The sequence below is a fragment of the Bos indicus genome, chromosome 1, assembly GCF_029378745.1.
Source record: "Bos indicus isolate NIAB-ARS_2022 breed Sahiwal x Tharparkar chromosome 1, NIAB-ARS_B.indTharparkar_mat_pri_1.0, whole genome shotgun sequence".
Taxonomy (NCBI): Eukaryota; Metazoa; Chordata; class Mammalia; order Artiodactyla; family Bovidae; genus Bos; species Bos indicus.
In genome coordinates this window covers 2,624,848-2,644,179 of record NC_091760.1, presented here as the reverse complement: position 1 = coordinate 2,644,179, position 19,332 = coordinate 2,624,848, and the positions used below count along the sequence as shown (strand labels likewise).

The 19,332-nt window shown below is 40.2% G+C and overlaps 2 protein-coding genes across 5 annotated transcripts in view; both read right to left on the bottom strand.

The window, feature by feature from the left end:
• Positions 1-43: 43 nt before the first annotated feature.
• Positions 44-10,514, bottom strand: DONSON (DNA replication fork stabilization factor DONSON). 2 transcript variants are annotated; one of them, XM_070784842.1, is made up of 10 exons: positions 9,800-10,514; positions 8,968-9,048; positions 7,831-8,034; positions 6,750-6,928; positions 5,357-5,535; positions 4,652-4,733; positions 4,439-4,543; positions 3,394-3,592; positions 2,002-2,214; positions 44-834 (listed from the first exon to the last, which is right to left on the bottom strand). In XM_070784842.1, exons 1-10 carry the CDS (start codon positions 10,280-10,282, stop codon positions 697-699), a joined length of 1,863 nt encoding a protein of 620 aa, XP_070640943.1. In that variant the 5' UTR covers positions 10,283-10,514; the 3' UTR covers positions 44-696. The 2 variants fall into 2 exon arrangements, with proteins under 2 accessions (XP_070640943.1, XP_070641007.1); XM_070784906.1 differs by lacking the exon at positions 7,831-8,034.
• A 226-nt stretch (positions 10,515-10,740) lies between these two features.
• CRYZL1 (crystallin zeta like 1) overlaps positions 10,741-19,332 on the bottom strand; it is a 33,775-nt gene continuing 25,183 nt past the window's right edge. Inside the window, exons 9-13 of one of the 3 annotated variants that reach the window (XM_070785104.1) lie at positions 17,104-17,202; positions 15,326-15,447; positions 14,216-14,321; positions 11,783-11,832; positions 10,741-11,242 (exon numbers count right to left, since the gene is read on the bottom strand). In XM_070785104.1, the coding sequence (XP_070641205.1) occupies positions 11,783-11,832; positions 14,216-14,321; positions 15,326-15,447; positions 17,104-17,202 (377 nt within the window). In that variant the 3' untranslated portion in view covers positions 10,741-11,242. Of the gene's footprint in view, positions 11,243-11,782; positions 11,851-14,215; positions 14,322-15,325; positions 15,448-17,103; positions 17,203-19,332 lie in introns of all 3 variants that reach the window. The other 2 variants (XM_019963298.2, XR_011565430.1) reach the window with 2 other exon arrangements.

Here is a 19,332-nt window from a genome sequence, read left to right as displayed (position 1 = left end):
TGAACACATACTTCTTCACTACTGTTACTTCTTTACCCAATGCTTTTGATTTCTAAACACTTTTATTTAAGAAAATTTGAATTATATATGTATATATATATATACACACACACATAAATAACCTACAAGAACATACTAAGTACTGCTTTGTCATGACAGCTGAGCCAACTTTACAACTCTTGACCCTATTCTATACGGAATACAAAATACCCTAATCGGAATGAACACGCATTAAAACAAGTATTTGAGAACAGTGGAATCATAAACAGGCAGGGAAACAACTGAGGTGGAAGCACCATCAGTCAGCCCAGTAGACTAGTTGTCTCCTAAGTCAACTGTTAGTTTTCCCCCAATGCCATTACTCACAGTGTCTCAAGATAATTGATACTAATCCTCAATTTCCATTTGCATTGAAACACTCATTTTTCTACCCAGTTTATAATTAATGGATCTAGAGTTTTCATTCAAGTTTTAAAAAAGTTTTATCTTCATCAAGAGAGTAAAAACAAAATTTTAAAACCTTAATCCTACTCTTAAACTTAGTGCATGTAATAAAAAGTTACTGTGAAAGATTAATATCTCTAAACATTTGGGTAACTTCCAAAGTGAACTTTAAAGCCAAATGTATAAGAATCTTGAATTTCCTTGCTAGAAGGCTTTTTTCCTCACAGATTCCTTTTAGGCTTACTTTGGTGTTCAGGATCTCCAATTATAAATGTAGTCACTCATTTCCACATGCCGTAAGGACAATTTTCCCAGTACTGGTGTTCGACAAAGGTGGTCCAGAGTTTTAGGGTGCAATCCACAATTGGCAAGCTCCTCGTGAACAGCCTCCTATGAAAATTTGTAAGGAAGTCAGTAAAAAGCATGAGTCTGAACACTGATGAGTTTTTAAAATTACCATGGGATCTTTGACAGATGCCTCATTGATGATTATAAAGGCAAATTTATCATCATCAATAGAAGCTCACCCTGAGAATTTCTACACAATGACAGCATCCCCAAATGCTAATTTTGGTTATTTTTAGCAGTCTGGCAAACTGATAAAAAGTTTAAAAGGCCTTATAAGTAAATAAGAATTTATATGTTCAAAATTAAAGGCTTTTTAAAAAGTGTGTGATACATATCTAGGAACTTCTGTATCACGTAGAACTTACCAAGTAGCTCTCTCCCTCACCTCCCCCTGGCATCTAAGAAAAACTTACATAGAAAAAAGGCATGGGGGTTAAATAATATCCATAATTATTAATGTTCCAATAATTTATAAAAGGAATCAGGTACTGTTAAGTTCTGCATCCGAAAGGACCACAAAAATAACATGCCTTTTGTTAGGGAAGTTCTTTAGTAAGTGTTTCCTATAACAGTGTGAATTCATAGAATTTATCTCCTCAAAAACTAAGTCATTTTTCCTTTCCTCTTGCTAATTAATACTTAGTACAGTTTAATAACTGAGAACACCAGTTTGGCTCATCACAAATGACTGATTTCCTCCATCTGTCTAGTTTGAGAGCTTCTCTGATAGCTCTGTTACTAAAAAATCTGCCCGAATGCAGGAGACCTGGGTTCGATCCCTGGGCTGGGAAGATCCCCCGGAGAAGGGAAAGGCTACCCACTCCAGTATTCTGGCTTGGAGAATTCCATGGACTGCATAGTTCATGGGACTGTGAAGAGTCGGACACGACTGAGCGACTTTCACTCACTCACTCATAGGGGAAAATAGTGCATTCCATGAATATAGTTGGGGATTCTAACACATCTATCTCCCAGCAAATAGTAGACCAAGATAAAGAAAATCAATAAAAACACAGATGATCTGAATAATACTGTTGATTAACAATACCTAATTGTTATAAACACTACCCTAACACTCCAGTATCCTGGCCTAGAGAATTCCATGGACTGTATGGTCCATGGGGTCACAAAGAGCACACGACTGAACGACTCACTTTTATGTAGTTTGAGAAGACTACAACTAAATTTGTGTACCAGCTGTCTACTTACCTTATCCAGTACATTATCCTTTGGTGGGCAGATATTAAATACAGCAGTTGGCTCATGTGTATACAGTCCTGCAGAAAACGACCCATTCTGTGAAGACTGGAGTAGCATCGTCACAGAGTGTAGAGAATGAGGCATAATGGGGCCTGTAATCTCCAAGCTAAACTGATTTCTGTATCCAGAAAGAGCTTGTGTCTTCACATTCACACTTCGAGCCTTCAAGAAAATTTTAAAGAAAGTTATGGTACCATTTAGCTTTTGTCCCCAGCTAAAAATGTGACCAATAACTTCTCATTTGGGCATTCCTCTCTTTAACAGTTAGGGAACAAAAGTAGTTCATAAGGTCCACCACAAGAAAGTTTCGTGAGTAAACCTGTTCAGAAATTCTCAGCTTCCAGCATCCTCTCCTCCAAATTATGAGACTGTCAATGGAAGTACTAGTTCTAGGGAAAATAACTTCTAGTAATGGTATCCTTTGTGGTTTATTAAAGCACATTCAATGCATAGTATTAACAAAATAAAAAGGTTCTGTTGCTGTTACTCACCATGTAATTGACATCAAAACTGCATGCATATTTCTTCAACAATATGGAGAGAGATTGTTTTCACTTAACCATGATCCAGTTTTTGAGACCTACTATAATTTGAAAATGGGGCTTCCCCTGTGGCTCAGTGGTAAAGAATCCACCTGCCAAGGCAGGAGATGTGGGTTTGACCTCTAGGTCGGGAAGATCCCCTGGAGAAGGAAATGGCAACCAACTCACAGTATACTTGCCTGGAAAAATCTCATGGACAGAGGAGCATGATGAGGCTATAGTCCATGGGGTCACAAAGAGCTGGACACGAGTTAGTGACTAAACAACAACAATGTAATTTAACATAACATTCTTGGTTGGCTCTGTTCTTTCAGTGGTTCAGAAAGACGAAATTAAACAACTTTTCCTATAGCAATAATTCAAATACAACATTTCAAATAATTAGTATAGTTCATATAATTCCTTTGAAACAACTTTATATCAAGGAATTTTTTTACTCGCAGGAAAGAAAATGTGCACCATGTAAAAAGGTTGTGGTTTAGTCACTCAGTTGTGTCTGACTCTACGATTCTACGATCCCATGAACTGTAGCCCTCCAGCTCTGTCCATGGGATTCTTCAGACAAGAATACTGGTGTGGCTTGCTATTTCTTCCTCCAGGGGATCTTCCTGACCCAGGGATTGAAACCCATGTCTCCTGCATTGCAGGCAGATTCTTTACCACTGAGCTACCAGGAAAGCCCCTGTAAAGAAGCTGAGCTATTAAAAAAACAAGAATTCATCCTATCAAAAAAGGGGAAAATATGTCTTCAGAAGTTAGGTGATGACAATTAGTACACAATTTCTTTCCTTTTTATTACCTTAAGCATTTGCATTGTGGCACCTCGGAAAGCTACTGGGGATAAGAGGGTTGGTGGAAGTCCTGCCTGTGGACCTGAGGTAGCAATTAAACTCTTACAGTTGATCAAAAAATTTAGCAGTGTAAAGGTATTCATTCCCTTCACCAACACAACAGACTCTGGTCTGTGATCCATTTGTACTTCATGTATCTCTTTACGCCTGAACATGACAATCAAGGAAATTACAAATGCAAATCCCATACCAACAGTAACAGTGGTTATCTTAATCTTGACTCACCAGGAACCCTTTTCCCTACTCCAAATAAAATGCTCTTGCTAATTCTCTTCACTGCAATCATGAAAAGTGAAGTGAAAGTGTTAGTCGCTCAGTTACGTCCGACTCTTTGCGACCCCATGGACTGTAGCCTGCCAGCTACGCTGTTCATGGGATTCTCCAGGCATGAGTATTGAAATGGGTTGCCATTTCCTTCTCCAGGGGAATCTTCTCAACCCAGGGATTGAACCCAAGTCTCCTGACTGCAGGCAGATTCTTTACCATCTGAGCCACCAGGGAAGCTCTTGCAATTATAAGGCATCCTAATAATCAAAATAATTTCTTTATGACCATCTGAATTTGCTAGAAATTGATATTCCTTAGAAAAATGAATTTCTTCTCTAGTCAAAAATCCATTCCATTCCCCTCCCCAAATTTACCCAAAACAGAATATTTTTACTTAAAAAAAACTTTAATTTTTCTTGTTTTACTGCTCTTAGGGGTTTGCTTTTTAATGTCATGTGGCAAGTTAAATTTGAACATGATCTTAAGGATACTTTAAGATAATAGTAAAAGAAAACTTCCAGTCAATATTACATTGCTCAAGAGAATTCCCTAGTGGTCCAGTGTTTAGGACTCTGACCTTCCACTACAGGGGGCACGGGTTCGATCCCTGGTCAGGGAACTAAGATCCTACATCCTCATCCAAAAAAAACAAACAAAAAAACTACATTGCTCACTAACTGAATTCAATGAAAATCAATTTGAGTTAAACAGTAACTGAAAGGATACAGCTTGATAGAAAGCACGTCTGGTTTTTTAATTTTATCTTGGACACCCATCTCTTCCAGCCAGGAAAAACTTTCTTCTTCATCCTCATCACTGATGGCTTGCTCCCTAGGACATTGCTACAGTTAGTTAGGGTTCACATTTCATAAAGCTGTTTCCTCTACATTGAATCCTTAAGTCACATGGATGACGTAAAAGGTTATCTTAATCACATACTCCCCGTGTCGCAAGCCTGTTCCAGACGCTTTCCTCTTCTCAGGGCCATTTTCTTTTATTAAAGGCAGAGAAAACTCAATACCTACATGAGAAAAGAAAAATGAAACTATGTTTTATTTAATATACTCTGAAAGAATTAACAGTCTTGTTGACTTGTAGAGAATATTTGAAAATGAGTTTCTACATTTGATCATTAAAGCAGTGTTTTCCATGCTTTCTTGACAGCAGCTCACAATACTCATATATCTCCTTAAACAAATGGTTCAGGACAATACATATTCTTACTGCATTTGGTAATCTTTCATCGAGTATACATTACTCTTTCACTTTTTAAAAAAGTGCTGAATAAGTCCACTGAACAGACTTCATGATCTACTAACGTGTTGACAAAGTTTAAAAATCAAGTTATTAGAAGAGTGTAGATAATTTGTACTATAAAAGAAATTCTACAGGAGTATATTCAGATTGGGACTTTCCAGCTTGACATATGTTTAGAGACTAGAGAAGGGAATGTAACTTAAAGCTATGTACAACGGATAACTTAATTAAATGCTAAGAAAAAAGACCAAAGTGAAGAAATGCAGTCATTTTTAAAGTAACAAGATAAAAGTTGTAGAAGATAATTCAACTGTTAGAAGACAGTTCAAATTTTAACTTTTAAGGTGTTTACAGTTTGGTATTCTCACTTTAAAGGTATAGTTTTACCTTCGTTTTTCATAGCTTCTCTTATACCTCTAGTTGTAGGAGATATGAGAGCCGTGATTACATCATCTCCTGCTAACCCTGCTGCACGGAACAGGATAGTAAACTGATAGGTACAAACGTAGAAATAAGGGCAAAGTTTTGTCTTCAGCAGGTTATATAGAGAAGTAAAGCTCACAGACCTATGAAGAAAAATATTTTTCTTTAGGCATTATTAAAATGTCAACTCAATATTGAAAATTTCTATATCACTTGATCCTCACCTGATTTCAAACACAATTATTACAGGTAATGGTCTGAATTTTTCCCATGACATAGAACTTGGCTTTTTAAAGGACTGAAATTGGTCATGGGACTCACTGATGAATTCTAAATACTTTAACAAGTAGCGTTTAACATTTAAATGCTTGCCATTTTTTCTTTAGACAAAGCAGTTGAGGTTGATATCAGGTTGCTGACTTTTAATAAGCAGCTTCTACTGATGAGAAGGGACACAGCCATTAACAAAAAGTAATATTAAAGAATTGTCTCTATATAGTCATCAAATACTTATATGCATTCTATAACTACATAAAGAGAGAACAAGAGCTGGGAGTTCCCTGTCAGCCTAGCGGTTAGTACTCCTGGCTTCCACCGCAGGGTGCACGGGTTCTAACCCTGGTTGGGGAACTAAGATCCCACAAGCTTTGCAATGCAGCCAGAGGGGGGAAAAAAGGAGTGAATAAGAGCTAAACAAGTAAACAATTTGAGGAAAAAAAATTTTGGCAGGGAGTGGCCTGTACCACGCAAAATGCAGGATCTCAGTTCTTTGACCAGGACTGAACTCTGGCTACGAGCCCTAACCAGTGGACTGCCAGGGAATTCCCCAAAAGTAAACAATTTAAATCAGTTTAAATTGGTAATCATGGCTGTTGTTTTTCAGTTGCTAAGTCATGTCTGACTCTGTGACCCCCATGGACTATGCATGCCAGGTTGCCCTGTCCTTCACTATCTTCGGGAGTTTACTCAAATTCACATCCATTGAGTCAGTGATGTTATCTAACCAATTCATCCTCTGCTGCTCCCTTCTTATGCCTTCAATCTTTCCCAGCATCAGGGTCTTTGCCAATGAGCCAGCTCTTAGCATCAGGTGGCCTAAGTATTGGAGCTTCAGCATCAGTCCTTCCCATGAATATTCAGGGTTGATTTCCTTTAGGATTGACTGGCTTGATCTCCACGCTGTTCAATGGACTCTCAATGAGTCTTCTCCAGCAGTTAATCATTAATATTTTAATAAAACAATTCAGAAGGACAGAGAAATCCATCTACTAATGTCCAATTACACATCATAAATAAGGAAAGAATACTGCTAAAATGAAAATTCACTATGGGATTCACAAATTTTTATTCATCTTACCAGTCACTCATTAACACGTGCTGCAGGGTTTCATCATTTGACCACGGGGTTGTCTTTCCAGCCATTTTTCTGTCAGCTCCGATACGAGGGAACAATGGCAGCCAAGACAAGGCAGGGTGGAGCCAATAGATGAGGCTCCGCTGGAAAGCACAGCGGAGCTCAGTGGAGAGTTTGGGATCCTAAAATCCAAAGATGATATTGGACAGTTTTTGCTCCATTAGAAACACAGAATTTAATTAAAAAGACATTGAATATACCAAACATTTATTCTTCTGTAGCAATGTGTTAACAACAGTTACAGAGGCTGAAGTGTAGTTCATTATTCGGGAAAAGCTTCCTTGCCAGCAATTACAGTCTGATAACCCACATATCAGAAAGGACACCTGGACACAGAGAGGAGCATTTGCCTGTCTCTACCCTCCTTGAGGACAATGATGCTCAACCCTAGGGCAGGGTGCGTGTATGTAGATAACACTATATACAACTCCTTTGCCTCAAAACTCTTTCAAAAGTAGCCAGTAAAAACCGATAGTCCCAATTACAAATCACCAGGATCTACTGATTAAAAAAGAGGTAACCAAGGTAATCTCTTTTAACCTAGTTTGAGTTGAGCTGCTTGAAAGTAATGGTAATTACATTTTTGAAAAGCTTTCTAGGACTCATTAACTCTACTAAATTTACAACAGACTGTCGCCCAAGGGGGTAAGAGTTAGCGCATTTACAAAATGCAGAATACAGTATATGAGGAAACCAGTAAAATCTCTTTGCAATCCTACTCCTCAATTGCTTTTCATTTCAATTTTTTTTTCGCAAAAGGCCTTAAAAAGTTTAGTTCAAACAATTCTTGCCTGCAACAATGAGTAATTCTCAGGACAGGTCTGTAAATTTAACAGTTACTCAGTATGATTTTAAAAAGTATATGGATGCGGCATTTGGAAAATAAAATAATTTCCCACGTCTCTGTGTCTTAAATGTCCAAAGAAAAACTTAATGGAAGGAAATATCGCTGACGGTTTGCAGAGAAGTACTTTTTATACTTCATTTGTTACTTTAATGCATAGCTATTTTCTCACAGGATTACCTGTATACTTTGAGGCAAAGTAACTTCTGTTGCCCTGCAATGCTGGATGATACCTTGAGCCTCTTCCTGGGCTTTCAAATGATCTGCCCAGGTAAAGGGTTGAGAAGAGGTGAAAAGGAGTCGTGTTTTAATGCTCCAGTCCACAGGTAACTCAGTACTTTCTGAGGGTGGAATATCAGATTCGGAGAATGATACATGAGGAGTCTTTTAGAAAACAAAGAACACAAAAATTAGTAGAGTACTAAGGAAAAAACCCTTCAATCTACAGAAGTCATCCACTAAACATGCTCATGATTGCTGAAATCTCAAAATGTTATGAACTGTACAATAAATAACACTGGAAACTAATTACACACTGTGAAAACGTCCAGAAGGAGCTACACTAGACCATTAGCAGTGATGGTATCTCTGGAAAGTGGGAATTGTTGTTGTTGGGGGTGGTGGTAGTGTTGGAAAGGCAGTTTTCACCTTTTATTATACTTCTACATAGTTTAGTCACAAGAGAAATACTATTTTCATGATCATAATTTTAAAAAATCTGCTATTGATACTGCTGTCAAAGCACAAATCTTCCAAGCATTTTTTCAAAAGCACTTTTTAGCTTCCAAACTCTGGAGCCAGGGCTAAGCTGCTCCTTGCAGGGAACCTGGCCTCTGATCAGCCTCTCAGGCTGGTTGAAGAAGCGTCTGCTGCCTCAAACACTTCCCCCAAACTGCCTGCTGTCCAGTCGCTGTTCTCCACATTAAAACGACTCTTTTAAGTGATGCTATTTAAAAATAATAGGAAAGGGGGAACTATTTCCAACTGACGTGAAGGCCATTCACTTGCAAGGAAGGGAGACTGGGTCTTGGGGGAACTCGGGATAAGCCTGGAGGCACTGGTTCTGAGTGATGCGTTGGACTTGTTACTACCTATGAAAAAGAAACCTCACCTCTACATCTGCTTTAGCACTGGTGCCATGATAAACAGTTACTACTACATACAAAGTCCTTTACCAAGGCTGATGCCGGTGGTCCTTTCAAGTCTGGTAGAAATGATCACACAGGGCTCTCTGGTAAACGATTTTCCAAGTAAAACGCTTCTCAGCAGTCTGAATTTATAAAAATATACACTCTAATGACATTTCAAAAGTATTACCTGGTGTAATTCTGTAATGGCTGTTCTTTCAGGAACCTTCTCTTCCCAGAGCAAATCATTTTCTTGATTAGAATCTAAAAACTGAGGTGAAAAAAAATGGTCCTTTTAAATTCTAAATGATGCTGGAGTTCGCTTTAAACCTCCAGAGCTTCACCTGGCACACAAGTTTCTCAGTAAGCCCAGGAATTCACAGGAGCCCGAATCAGTGTGACGGAGAGTGTCACTTCAGCTTTGTGTCTGAACTTTAACCATCAAAATGCACGGGGAAGAAGGCAGGTGGTCTGCACAACTGATAACTCAATAATCAATAATCTCAACTCAAAAGATTCAAAAGGTTTTGGAGTAAGACAAATCATGGGGTAAATTCTGACCCCCTGATCAATCCTCACCATTCCTCCAAATCCAGAATAATTTGGAGGGCGGGAGAAGGGACGCACTGAATGCCGCAGGAAAGAGGGTCCTGTATTCTTCCCCTCAAACGGGGGCCTTCCCCGGGTGGCTCCAGGACAACTCGGAGCCACACGCCCACTGACCTCTCATCCCTTTTACCCCGTGGCGGCCGCCCAGGGTCTGCAGGCCGGGCACCGGACTGGAGCGTGGGAGATGCAGGGTCCGCTCCTCGGGATCCGCCAGCCCCGCACGCCCCGCGGCCGCTCGCGGAGCGCACTTCACGCCGCCCCCCACCCCCGGGCAACCCGAGGCCGCGGGCGACTTCAACTCGGCGCCCATTTCCCTCCCGGGACGCGAGAGCCCGCCAGCCCTACTTCACGGCCGAATCCACCCCCGGACTGTTACGAGAGTCCCCTCGGCTCCCAGGCGCGAGGACACTCACCCGGCCAGGCGCCTCCTGCTGGCCGCGGGGCGGGCCCTCGGGAGGCTCGGAGGCGGCCCGCGGCCGGTTGTCCAGGCGGGCGAAGGGGTTCCTTCGGGCCCCGGCCGGGCCGCCGCCGCCGCCTCTGCCCGCCGCCGGGAAAGGGCGGAGGGGCAGCCCGGCCGCCCGGGCGGCGCGGCGGGTCGCCGGCTCGGGCCGCTCTGCGGCGCCGAGGCTCCGACCCCTTTTCCGGCGGAGCCGCAGTGTCTCGGGCGGCCTTTTGAAACTGGGCGAATAGCCGGGTACAGACAGGTCCATAACGCCCGGCGGAGGCCGAGGGGGGCAGCCCGGCAGGAGGTTCCCGCGCGTCCGGGCTCCGCCTCCGCGTGACCCCGCCCCCGAGCCGCTCATGGCGCGTGCGCGATGGGGCCCTCGCGCGGGCCCGTCCCCGAGCCTCTCACGGCGCGTGCGCGGCGGGGCGTTCGCGCGGGTCATCCACGCCATGTTCCTCCCGCGGCGGGAGATGCGCTGCTGTCGCTTGTGTCCCAGGACGTTCCCCGGGCGCGCCAGCCTGACCTCCCGGGGCTAGGTAGCTGGGAAGCGCGCCGGGAGAGCCGAGTGCTATTTAAGTCCGCAGCGAGGCGCCAGGAAGAAAGGAAACGTCACACTTGAGCTGCCGCTTCGGTAAGCTTCCGGAGCTCAGCGGAGACGTCCAGGGCTGCTGAGGGGCCTGGGCCTCCCCTCCCGACCCCCCCAAAGCGGCCCCAGCCGGCATCGCCGCTGCAGCCATTCACGCAAACACTGCAGAGGTCACGGGCGCGTTAGTGTTGCTCTGGTTCCATCCTGAGGAAACCCTGGAGTGAATGAATATTTGAAGAAAAAAAAAATTTAGCTTTCTCTTGGCTAGATCCTTTGATACTTGAAAATATATTCCAAGTATTAAATTAAGACAGCAAAGGATGTTTAAAGAAAGAAGGTAAGTATTGAGAAAGGAGTTCATCAGAAAAGTATTTTGACATAGCAAGACTCCCAACAGTTTTGTCGACATAGTGTGGATTCCGATGACAGTTTTTCTTCATGTAAACAATTTATAAGAGGCAAATATATAAGGACAATAATTTAAAAGGCTTTCAGAATATTCCCTTTAGATGTTAAAATTTACAACTGCTTCGACCGTCTGTACGATAATTTTTTTCAGATACTTTTCAAATACTTCAAATAAATGAGCATCTTGTTTCAGCAGGAAAATATACTTAAAAACACAAAACTTGCTTTTAGGTTCCTTGACTTTTATGAACAATTTCCAAGGAAGCTCTGGCTTCAAATACTGGAACTGGTTCATCCAGCTGAGGTCAGAGAGAACATTAAAACTGAACAACTTGCTTCTTTCTTCCTTGATTTTTCTGAACAACTTCCATGGTAACTTTTGCCTCGTATAGTGGAATGGGTTCATCCAACTGAGGTCTGAGGAAGAATGAAATTATTAGAAATGTCTAGTTAAGGATGAGGAGAGTACACAGCAGGGTAGTTGACAATTGCTGTAGTTCAGCTCTATTACTTTAAATAAAATTTGCCCATTAATATTTCCACTATTAAGAGTGGTTAGATTTTGGGAGGGGAAAAGACCCATTCTCTCCATTCCCTTTTTTAATTCCTCTTTTTTGATAAACATTCAGCTGAAAAAAAATTGTACTTTTCCCTCCTGTCTACCTGTGGGTTATTTCAAATTGCTTTGGGAGGGGTGATGTGGATAAGCGAAGGGGCTGATACAGTATGGAATGCAGTAAAGAAAACTCATGAACCAGTTCTATCTTAGGGAATAATTACTTACTGGTGTATCACAGGATACACTTTAGAAATATTAAACAGCAGCTGTTTAAGCAAAATGTAACATATGGTGGCAACAAGTATACTGAGAAAGCTGAAACAAAAATGGGAATGCCCATTTTATCTCTTGGAGAATAGAAAAATAAACAAGAACAATGATTTGGTTGTTTAGCATACCTAAAAACACCAGTTGATAACTTCTCCATCACATCTTTTAAGATACGTAGCTGGAAAAGACTGTTAAGGTGATAATGTAAAGGAGTAAATAAAACTATCTGATAAGCAGAGGATGCTAGGCAGGTCACCTATTTTTGTAACAAATTCTATAAGCTGTCCAAGTCTACCTCTAAACCAGGAAAATGGGGTAAGTGATTTGAGAGAGAGAGTGACATAATAGAGCATAAAACTTCAAAGGACAAGTGATGAAAGAAGCCTAATGTTTCTCCTTAAGTAATGACTAGTGTTAACCCAAGTGAATGGTATTAATAACAGAATGGGTCAGGGTTTCATCTTAGCGCTAAATATGGTATTTTAGTTAAAAATTTAGCACTTATATTTCTTACTTTAGGGGCACATTTATTAAGCTAGCTGATATATGATATGTATGCAAGAAAGTTAATAATCTCTGTCTAATATATGCAAATAAGAATAAACAGTATAAAATTAAAAACTCTAGTCATTTAATTGAAATAATATTAGAGCTGAGAGTCTATATAACTGCTGCTGCTGCTGCTAAGTCGCTTCAGTTATGTCTGACTCTGTGCGACCCCATAGACGGCAGCCCACCAGGCTCCCCCATCCCTGGGATTCTCCAGGCAAGAACACTGGAGTGGGTTGCCATTTCCTTCTCCAATGCATGAAAGTGAAAAGTCAAAGTGAAGTCACTCAGTTGTGTCCAACTCTTGCGACCCCATGGACTGCAGCCCACCAGGCTCCTCCGTCCATGAGATTTTCCAGGCAAGAGTACTGGAGTGGGGTGCCATCGCCTAACTGATAGTACAGGAGAATTATCTATGATGTATAATCACACAATTGGAAGGCTATCTCTATATAAATCATAAGCATCAACTGGCTCATGTGTGATGCAGCTGAGGGGCGTTTGCACAAGTGAGGACTAAAGTTTGATTCAGGACTTTAGGAAATGTAAGGGAGAAAACAGAAACATAAGCTACTTTAAAGATATTTTTTAAAGGACCTAAAGAATACTGATTCACTCTTTGTTACTGCAAATTCGCTTTCTTCTGTTAATGAAATTGCCAATGGTATGTGTAAGTGTGTGTGTGTGTATGTGTGTATATATATATAAAATATGTATTTCTGATTTTTGAAAATTTAACATTTCTTATAAACATGTCATATTTTAACTTGGTCCATGGGTTTGTCAGAGAGGTTAAAATCTTACGGTGTGGGGGAAAGGAGAGCAGTTGAGAGAATTAAGTAATACAGGCAGAGGCAGCCAGCCTGCTTTTAGACATGTAAGATTCAAAACATGCTAACTTGTGTTATTTTTAATACAGTGTCTATAATTAACATCCCATGGTATTCTTGAGAATTACAATGTTATTGGACATTTCATTATTTAAAGCTGAAATTTAAATCTTTTAGAGAGTTAAAAATTAAGTTTACTCTAAATTTAATAGGAAAATATTTAATCAAAAATACTTTAAATACACACATTCACTACATTAAGGGGATGTTCTGGTTTTGAAATGAACTCTTTAAAACTCAAAATATGGAATATACTAATTGAAGGCTCTGAAATAAGCTTGCCATAGATTTTAGAGGAGGCTGGCCTTGTACATAGCACGCATATACAATACGCATTTGATAAAAATAATGATGTTCAGTGAGACATGCAAGTCTCTTCATGCACAATTATACTCTATTAAGTAACGAGAATGTATTAATATTTATCCAATATATTAATATTAAAAATTTTACCAGGTACAGCTGCCTTTAAGACAGGCATCTCAGAAACAAAATTTATTCTTAAATTGACCCCGCTCTAAAGAGGTTTGGACCTTTCTTTCAGAACTGCTTTCAGAGTCTCAAGAAAACTTGATTACTTTTACTAAAATGGAATGATTCTATTTTACACTTGATTTGTTACTGAATCACTTCCATTAAAAATAATCAATCCATCTTTCTTTGATAAAGATTTCCTAGCACTGATATTCTTAAAAACACCACCCCCCCCAACTCTAATGTAGATGAATATTCTGAAATGTTTTGTGCAGTGCTGCCATAGGAATACAGATGTAGTCTCTTAAGGTGACCTGTGATTTTCTTGAGGCCAGATTAAAATGAAGTAAATTTTTCCATGTCTCCTATAGTTTGATTTCTCATTCAGAAACGAGCGAGACAGCTTGGGTGATTCCTGTCCTGGCACTTGCCAGCTGCATCCTTGGGTGTGTATTAACCTTTTATCCTTGTTTCTTTACTTGTGACAGAGGAATAATAACAATACTTAAATTTCACAGGGTTGTTTTCATATTTAAATAAGTACCTATACACACTCGGAACTAGCTATTACCATTATTACAGAATTTAATGATGAGAATACAAGGTACATTTCAAGCCAGAAATTCAAATCGGTAGGAAAAAGGATATAAAGATACTTTCCCTGTTGTACATTTGACAGATTCCAAACTTCATCATTAAGGAAAGCCACTGCTGCTCCCTTGAGGAAAAGGCAATGACTATCTGGAGGATCCAGCTTGGATAAAATACACAAAGAACTCTCAGTTATTGTGAGTTTAATAGCAGGAGAATGATTGGTATCTTAGGTCAGAAAAATTTTTACACAAGTAATACCCAAATTGCAAGTAATCAGCACACAGACTTTAGTAACAGTATGTACACTGTAATTTCTTTTCTAATTCATTGTCCAAAATTATGAAACAGCAAGGTCAAAATGCAAGGCCAATCCAGAGGTGATAAAGTGGTATTAGGGGTGTCTGTGTTTCTGTGTGTGTGTGTGTGTGTGTGTGTGATTTCTAGTTGCTACTCACCAGTGTGTGTGTGTGTGATTTCTAGCTGCTACTCACCAGTGTGTGTGTGTGAGATTTCTAGATGCTATTCACCAGTGTGTGAATGTGTGTGTGAGATTTCTAGATGCTACTCACCAGTGTGTGTGTGTGTGTGTGATTTTTAGCTGCTACTCACCAGTGTGTGTGTGTGTGATTTCTAGCTGCTACTCACCAGTCATTTTCATGAGGATGTTAGAAAATCATCGAAGACTGGAACATGAGAATTCTGGTATGTGAATATCACCATAATAAAAATCCCTGAATTTTGCTGAGAAATGTAAAACTGGAAGAAATGTAAAAATGGAAGACTACACACACACACACACACAGAGTAAATTCTAATTTGAATAATTAAGAAATTGTCATTTTATATAGAAATATTTTGCTAAGTATATGTCAACATGAATGTTACTAGGGGAAAAAAAATCTTATTTGAAATACTATTAAAAAATTTAGAAGTCATTATTTCCAAACCATTAAATGAACTCCTCTGCTATATTTCAACTATATTTCAACATCTTGGCCAACAGCTAAAGTTAAAAAAAAAATAAAAGCTATATTTCTTTAAAAATAGGAAATAATTAAAAATTTATACAAATTTAACCACACCATGCTAAAACACTTAGGCATCATTCTTTGTTAATTATACCCTATTGGTGGAATAGTAATGCTTTACTGTTGCTGATAATACCTGCAGGTTTTCTTCTGTTGTTACCCAGTGGCCTCCAACACCAAGAAGGGTGATGATATCATGTTTATGTGGTAGTAGTTGTAATTTTTCAGCTGGTTCGTCATCTTTACTATATAACCTCACTTACAGAAGAATTGTTTAAAAAGAAAGAGAGGGAGAGAACATATATTTTACAGTAATCTGATAAAAATTTATTCTTCAAACTAGTTCTGTTTACTTTTAATGTAACAAGGAAGCATTTTTCTTAGAACAAGGTAACATACGATATATTCAGACCCCTTAAAATACACTTTTGCATTAAAACTGTTTATAAAATCTACTTTAGATTTAATTATAAATGAGATAACTAAAGATAAAACATCTCTTTCAGTTTGAAAATCAGACAGGATAACAGCACACACCACTAAGTCTGACTGTTTCAATCGTACTGTTGATAGCTTAATACTCTGGGGAAAGCTGACTCCTGAGTAAGGAACTCATAGATTCAAGAATGTCCTACTTTGATGTAATTATTGAAATGTCCATTTGAAAAGTTAATGAACTATACATTCACTTCCACTGAAAGATTTTTCTGAGTTAATTTCAAATCTTGAAAATACTGGCTAAAACAAACAGCTGTGGCCATAGCTCCATTTGTTATGATCTTAGAAGATAAATTCTAACAAAATATAAATAGAATCCCTTGGCAGGCTTATGAAACCTCTTCTTAAGGTGCAGTGGCACTACCTAAGTGTGTAGAGATTAGGTGTTAAATAACTATTGGTTAAACTGCAAAAGTTCAAGGAAGGTAAAATGCAAAAAAATTCTCTGCATTGTCCAAAAAGGGACTGCAGAAGCTCACCATCCCACAGAAGGCAGCCACACATAGCAGAAACAAGTGACTGACTGAGACCTGAACTAATCCAAGAACCTCCAAAGCCGTGAAGAATCTGCCTGCCAATGCAGGAGACACAGGTTCAATTCCTGCGTCAGGAAAAGCCCTCTGGCAGACAGCAATCCACTCCAGTATTTTTGCCTGGAAAATACCATGGACAGAAGAGTGTGGCGGGCTGCTGCTCACAAGGAGTCAGACATGACTGAGTGACTGAGCACAACCGCTCCAAGCACAACCAGGGAGGCCCCAGATTTCTTGCAGAGATACTTAAACTCCCATGCCTAGACGCCAAAGGGCTTCCCAGGTGGCACCATCAGTAAAGAAGTGAAAGTGAAAGTCACTCAGTCTCTTTGAGACCCCATGGACTACAGAGTCCATGGAATTCTCCAGGCCAGCATACTGGAGTGGGTAGCCGTTCCCTTCTCCAGAGGATCTTCCCAACCCAGGGATTGAACCCAAATCTCCCGCATTGCAGGTGGGTTCTTTACCGACTGAACCACCAGGGAAGCCCCCAGCAGTAAAGAACCGGCCTGCTAATGCAGGAGACGTGAGACAAGGGTTCACTCCCCGAGTTGGGAAGATCCCATGGAGGAGGGCATAGGAACTCACTCCAGTATTCCTGCCTGGACAGAGGAGCTTGGGCCATAGCCCATAGGGTTGCAGAGTCGGACATGACTGAAGCAACTAAGCACGCATGCATACTTTTTTAAAAGGTAAGCATGTTCTCCTGATGGTGCTTAAAATGGGAATAAAATGAAGAAGCTCCAATTCAAAAAGTTAAAAAAACTCTTGACCTCAACTTAATAAATGTGTAAGTAATTACTTCCTGGTTCTATTTTTTCCCAGAAATTTATCCATAACACACAAAAAATGACAGAGACTCCTGATTTAGTAAAGTGCCCACCTCCAGCATCTAGGACAATGTCCACTCCGAGGCCACCTGTTTCTTCTAAACAGCTTTCAGCCACATGGGCTTTCCCGTTAGAAACATCGATCACTCGAGCTGCAAAGGACAGCAAGTCAGGCGATTGTACTGTTCCCTATGTGATCAACACAGCTCCCAGAGCAAGAGCAAGAAAAGCAAATAAATTTCTCATCTCTGAAATGAATTAAATGGTTGAAGCAGTTATTGAATCTGAATTATCCTGTTTTTCACTCATCTAACCCAGTGTTGGTAAGGATGAAAGGATGAAGAAACTGGTATAGTCAATAAAAATAAATTAAAATATGAGCATTCTACAGATAACATATTCCAAGGTTGATCTGTTGACACAGAGGACTGTTCTTTATAGCTAAAGGGTATTTTGCCAGAACTGAGACTCTCTTAATTTAGCAAATGTACTTATATAGATATGAACTGAAAGATTAAACAATTTCTTAAGAATGTTCAGATTTAATAGAGTTCAGAGCTCAAAAGTACAAAGATCTATTCTGGATTTGGTACTTCTCTACTACAGGCAGTTTTATCCTTTCTCAGTCACAGAAATCCCAACCTGTACCGGCATCCCCTGACTTGCCCTCCAAAACAAAACAAAAAAATTCCTGAAGGTGAAAAAACAAAACAGGATTATTCTAAGCAGAGTTAGTGAAAATAAAACTAACTGGTTGTTTTAAAGCACTGTATTAAGAGAACAAGCCAATGAGAACTAAAAGATCTCAGAATTTGGGGACTTCCCTGGTGGTCCAGTGGCTAGACTACTGCTCCCAAAGCAGGGAGACCAGGTTCAATCCCTGATCAGGGATCTGCTTAGATCCCACATGCTACAACTAAGAGCTGATGCAACCAAATATAATAAAATATTTTTTAAAAAACCTCAGAATTTGAATTGGAAAATGAAGATACATCTCTATTTCATTTTTGTATCTTTGAATACCTTCTCATTACAGAGAATTCTGCTCAGAGCTGCTCAGGTTCAAGGTGTAGTCAGTCCAGTACTGACTGAAGTCTTGGGGGTGGGCGTGGGGAGACAGGAGGGAAGGGCAGGGTTAACCAAGAGGAAACTGCTCCTTGTCCACAGTACTATTTATGCTCCTCCCCTCCATTTTCAATCTCTTCTTTTTTCCCTTTTTTCTTATCTCCCTCCTTTCTCAATGCCTGTTTCAACCTTCTTTCCATTTCTTGGTTATCTGCCAAAAGCATAACATAACCATGGAAATAACCCAGGCTTTACTGTTAGACAGGCCTGGGTTCAAATCCCATTCCAGGCCTAGTGGTACACACCCTGGCACATCCTTGGAAAAACTAAATTCTGAGATGCTGTTTCCCAGTTACTTGGCACAGGGTTGTTGAGGATTTAAGGAACTATCATTCATGTCAACACCCAGTGAATCTTACTTTCCCTCCTGCAGGCCTTACACTCTGCTCTTCTCTTCATCTGTTAATCTCCAATGTTAATTCTGTTAACTCCAGTCTACTAAATTCCATTCCCATCTCCATTCTATTTTGTCAATCTCTATTTTCTTTCTCTTTCCCGTGTTCATTGCTTTTGGGATAGGGTCAGTCCTTTCAAGAGCTCCCCAGCTGATGCCATATCCTGTTTATCCTAAACTATATGTGACCTGGGTTTCTGTTTAACTGGCTCATCTCCCATGCCAGCGAATCACAGGAAACAGGCAACTTTAGGGACATTTGTTGTTCAGTCGCTAAGTTGTATCCAACTCTTTGCAACCCCACGAACTGCAGCATGCCAGGCTTCCCTATCCTTTACCATCTCCTGGAGTTTCCTCAGATTCATGTCCATTGAGTTGGTGATGCCATCCATCGATCTCATTCTCTGTGGGCCCCTTTAGGTATATATCACCAGGTAAAAGAGGTTGAGAAACGAAAAGTGATACAAAAATATGACTTATTGACTAAAAAAATTAAAGAGGTATCAGGTGTTTCTGAACTGTGTCAAAGTTCACCTAATTCAAACTTGACTAAGTTGATAATGGGGCAAAGAAGAAACAACTCTGAAGAGTAATTGGGACTTTGCTAGGGGTCTAGTGCTTGCACAGCAGAGGGGCATGGGTCCTCTCCCTGGGGAACTAAGATCCCATGTGCCACACTGTGTGGCCAAAAGAAAACAACAACAGAAAAACCCAAATAATTACAATGTAAACTTAAGTAACCTTGGACTTAGCACAGGAACTA

What these genes read in the sequence shown, in the direction of transcription:
- DONSON (XM_070784842.1), bottom strand. Translation starts at nt 10,282, where the DNA reads ATGGCGTGGATGACCCGCGCGAACGCCCCGCCGCGCACGCGCCGTGAG. An exon ending in AGCAGGAGGCGCCTGGCCGG is followed by an intron (nt 9,049 to 9,799) that starts GTGAGTGTCCTC and finishes TTTTCACCTCAG; the next exon opens with TTTTTAGATTCTAATCAAGA. An exon ending in CACGTGTTAATGAGTGACTG is followed by an intron (nt 5,536 to 6,749) that starts GTAAGATGAATA and finishes TTTTCTTCATAG; the next exon opens with GTCTGTGAGCTTTACTTCTC.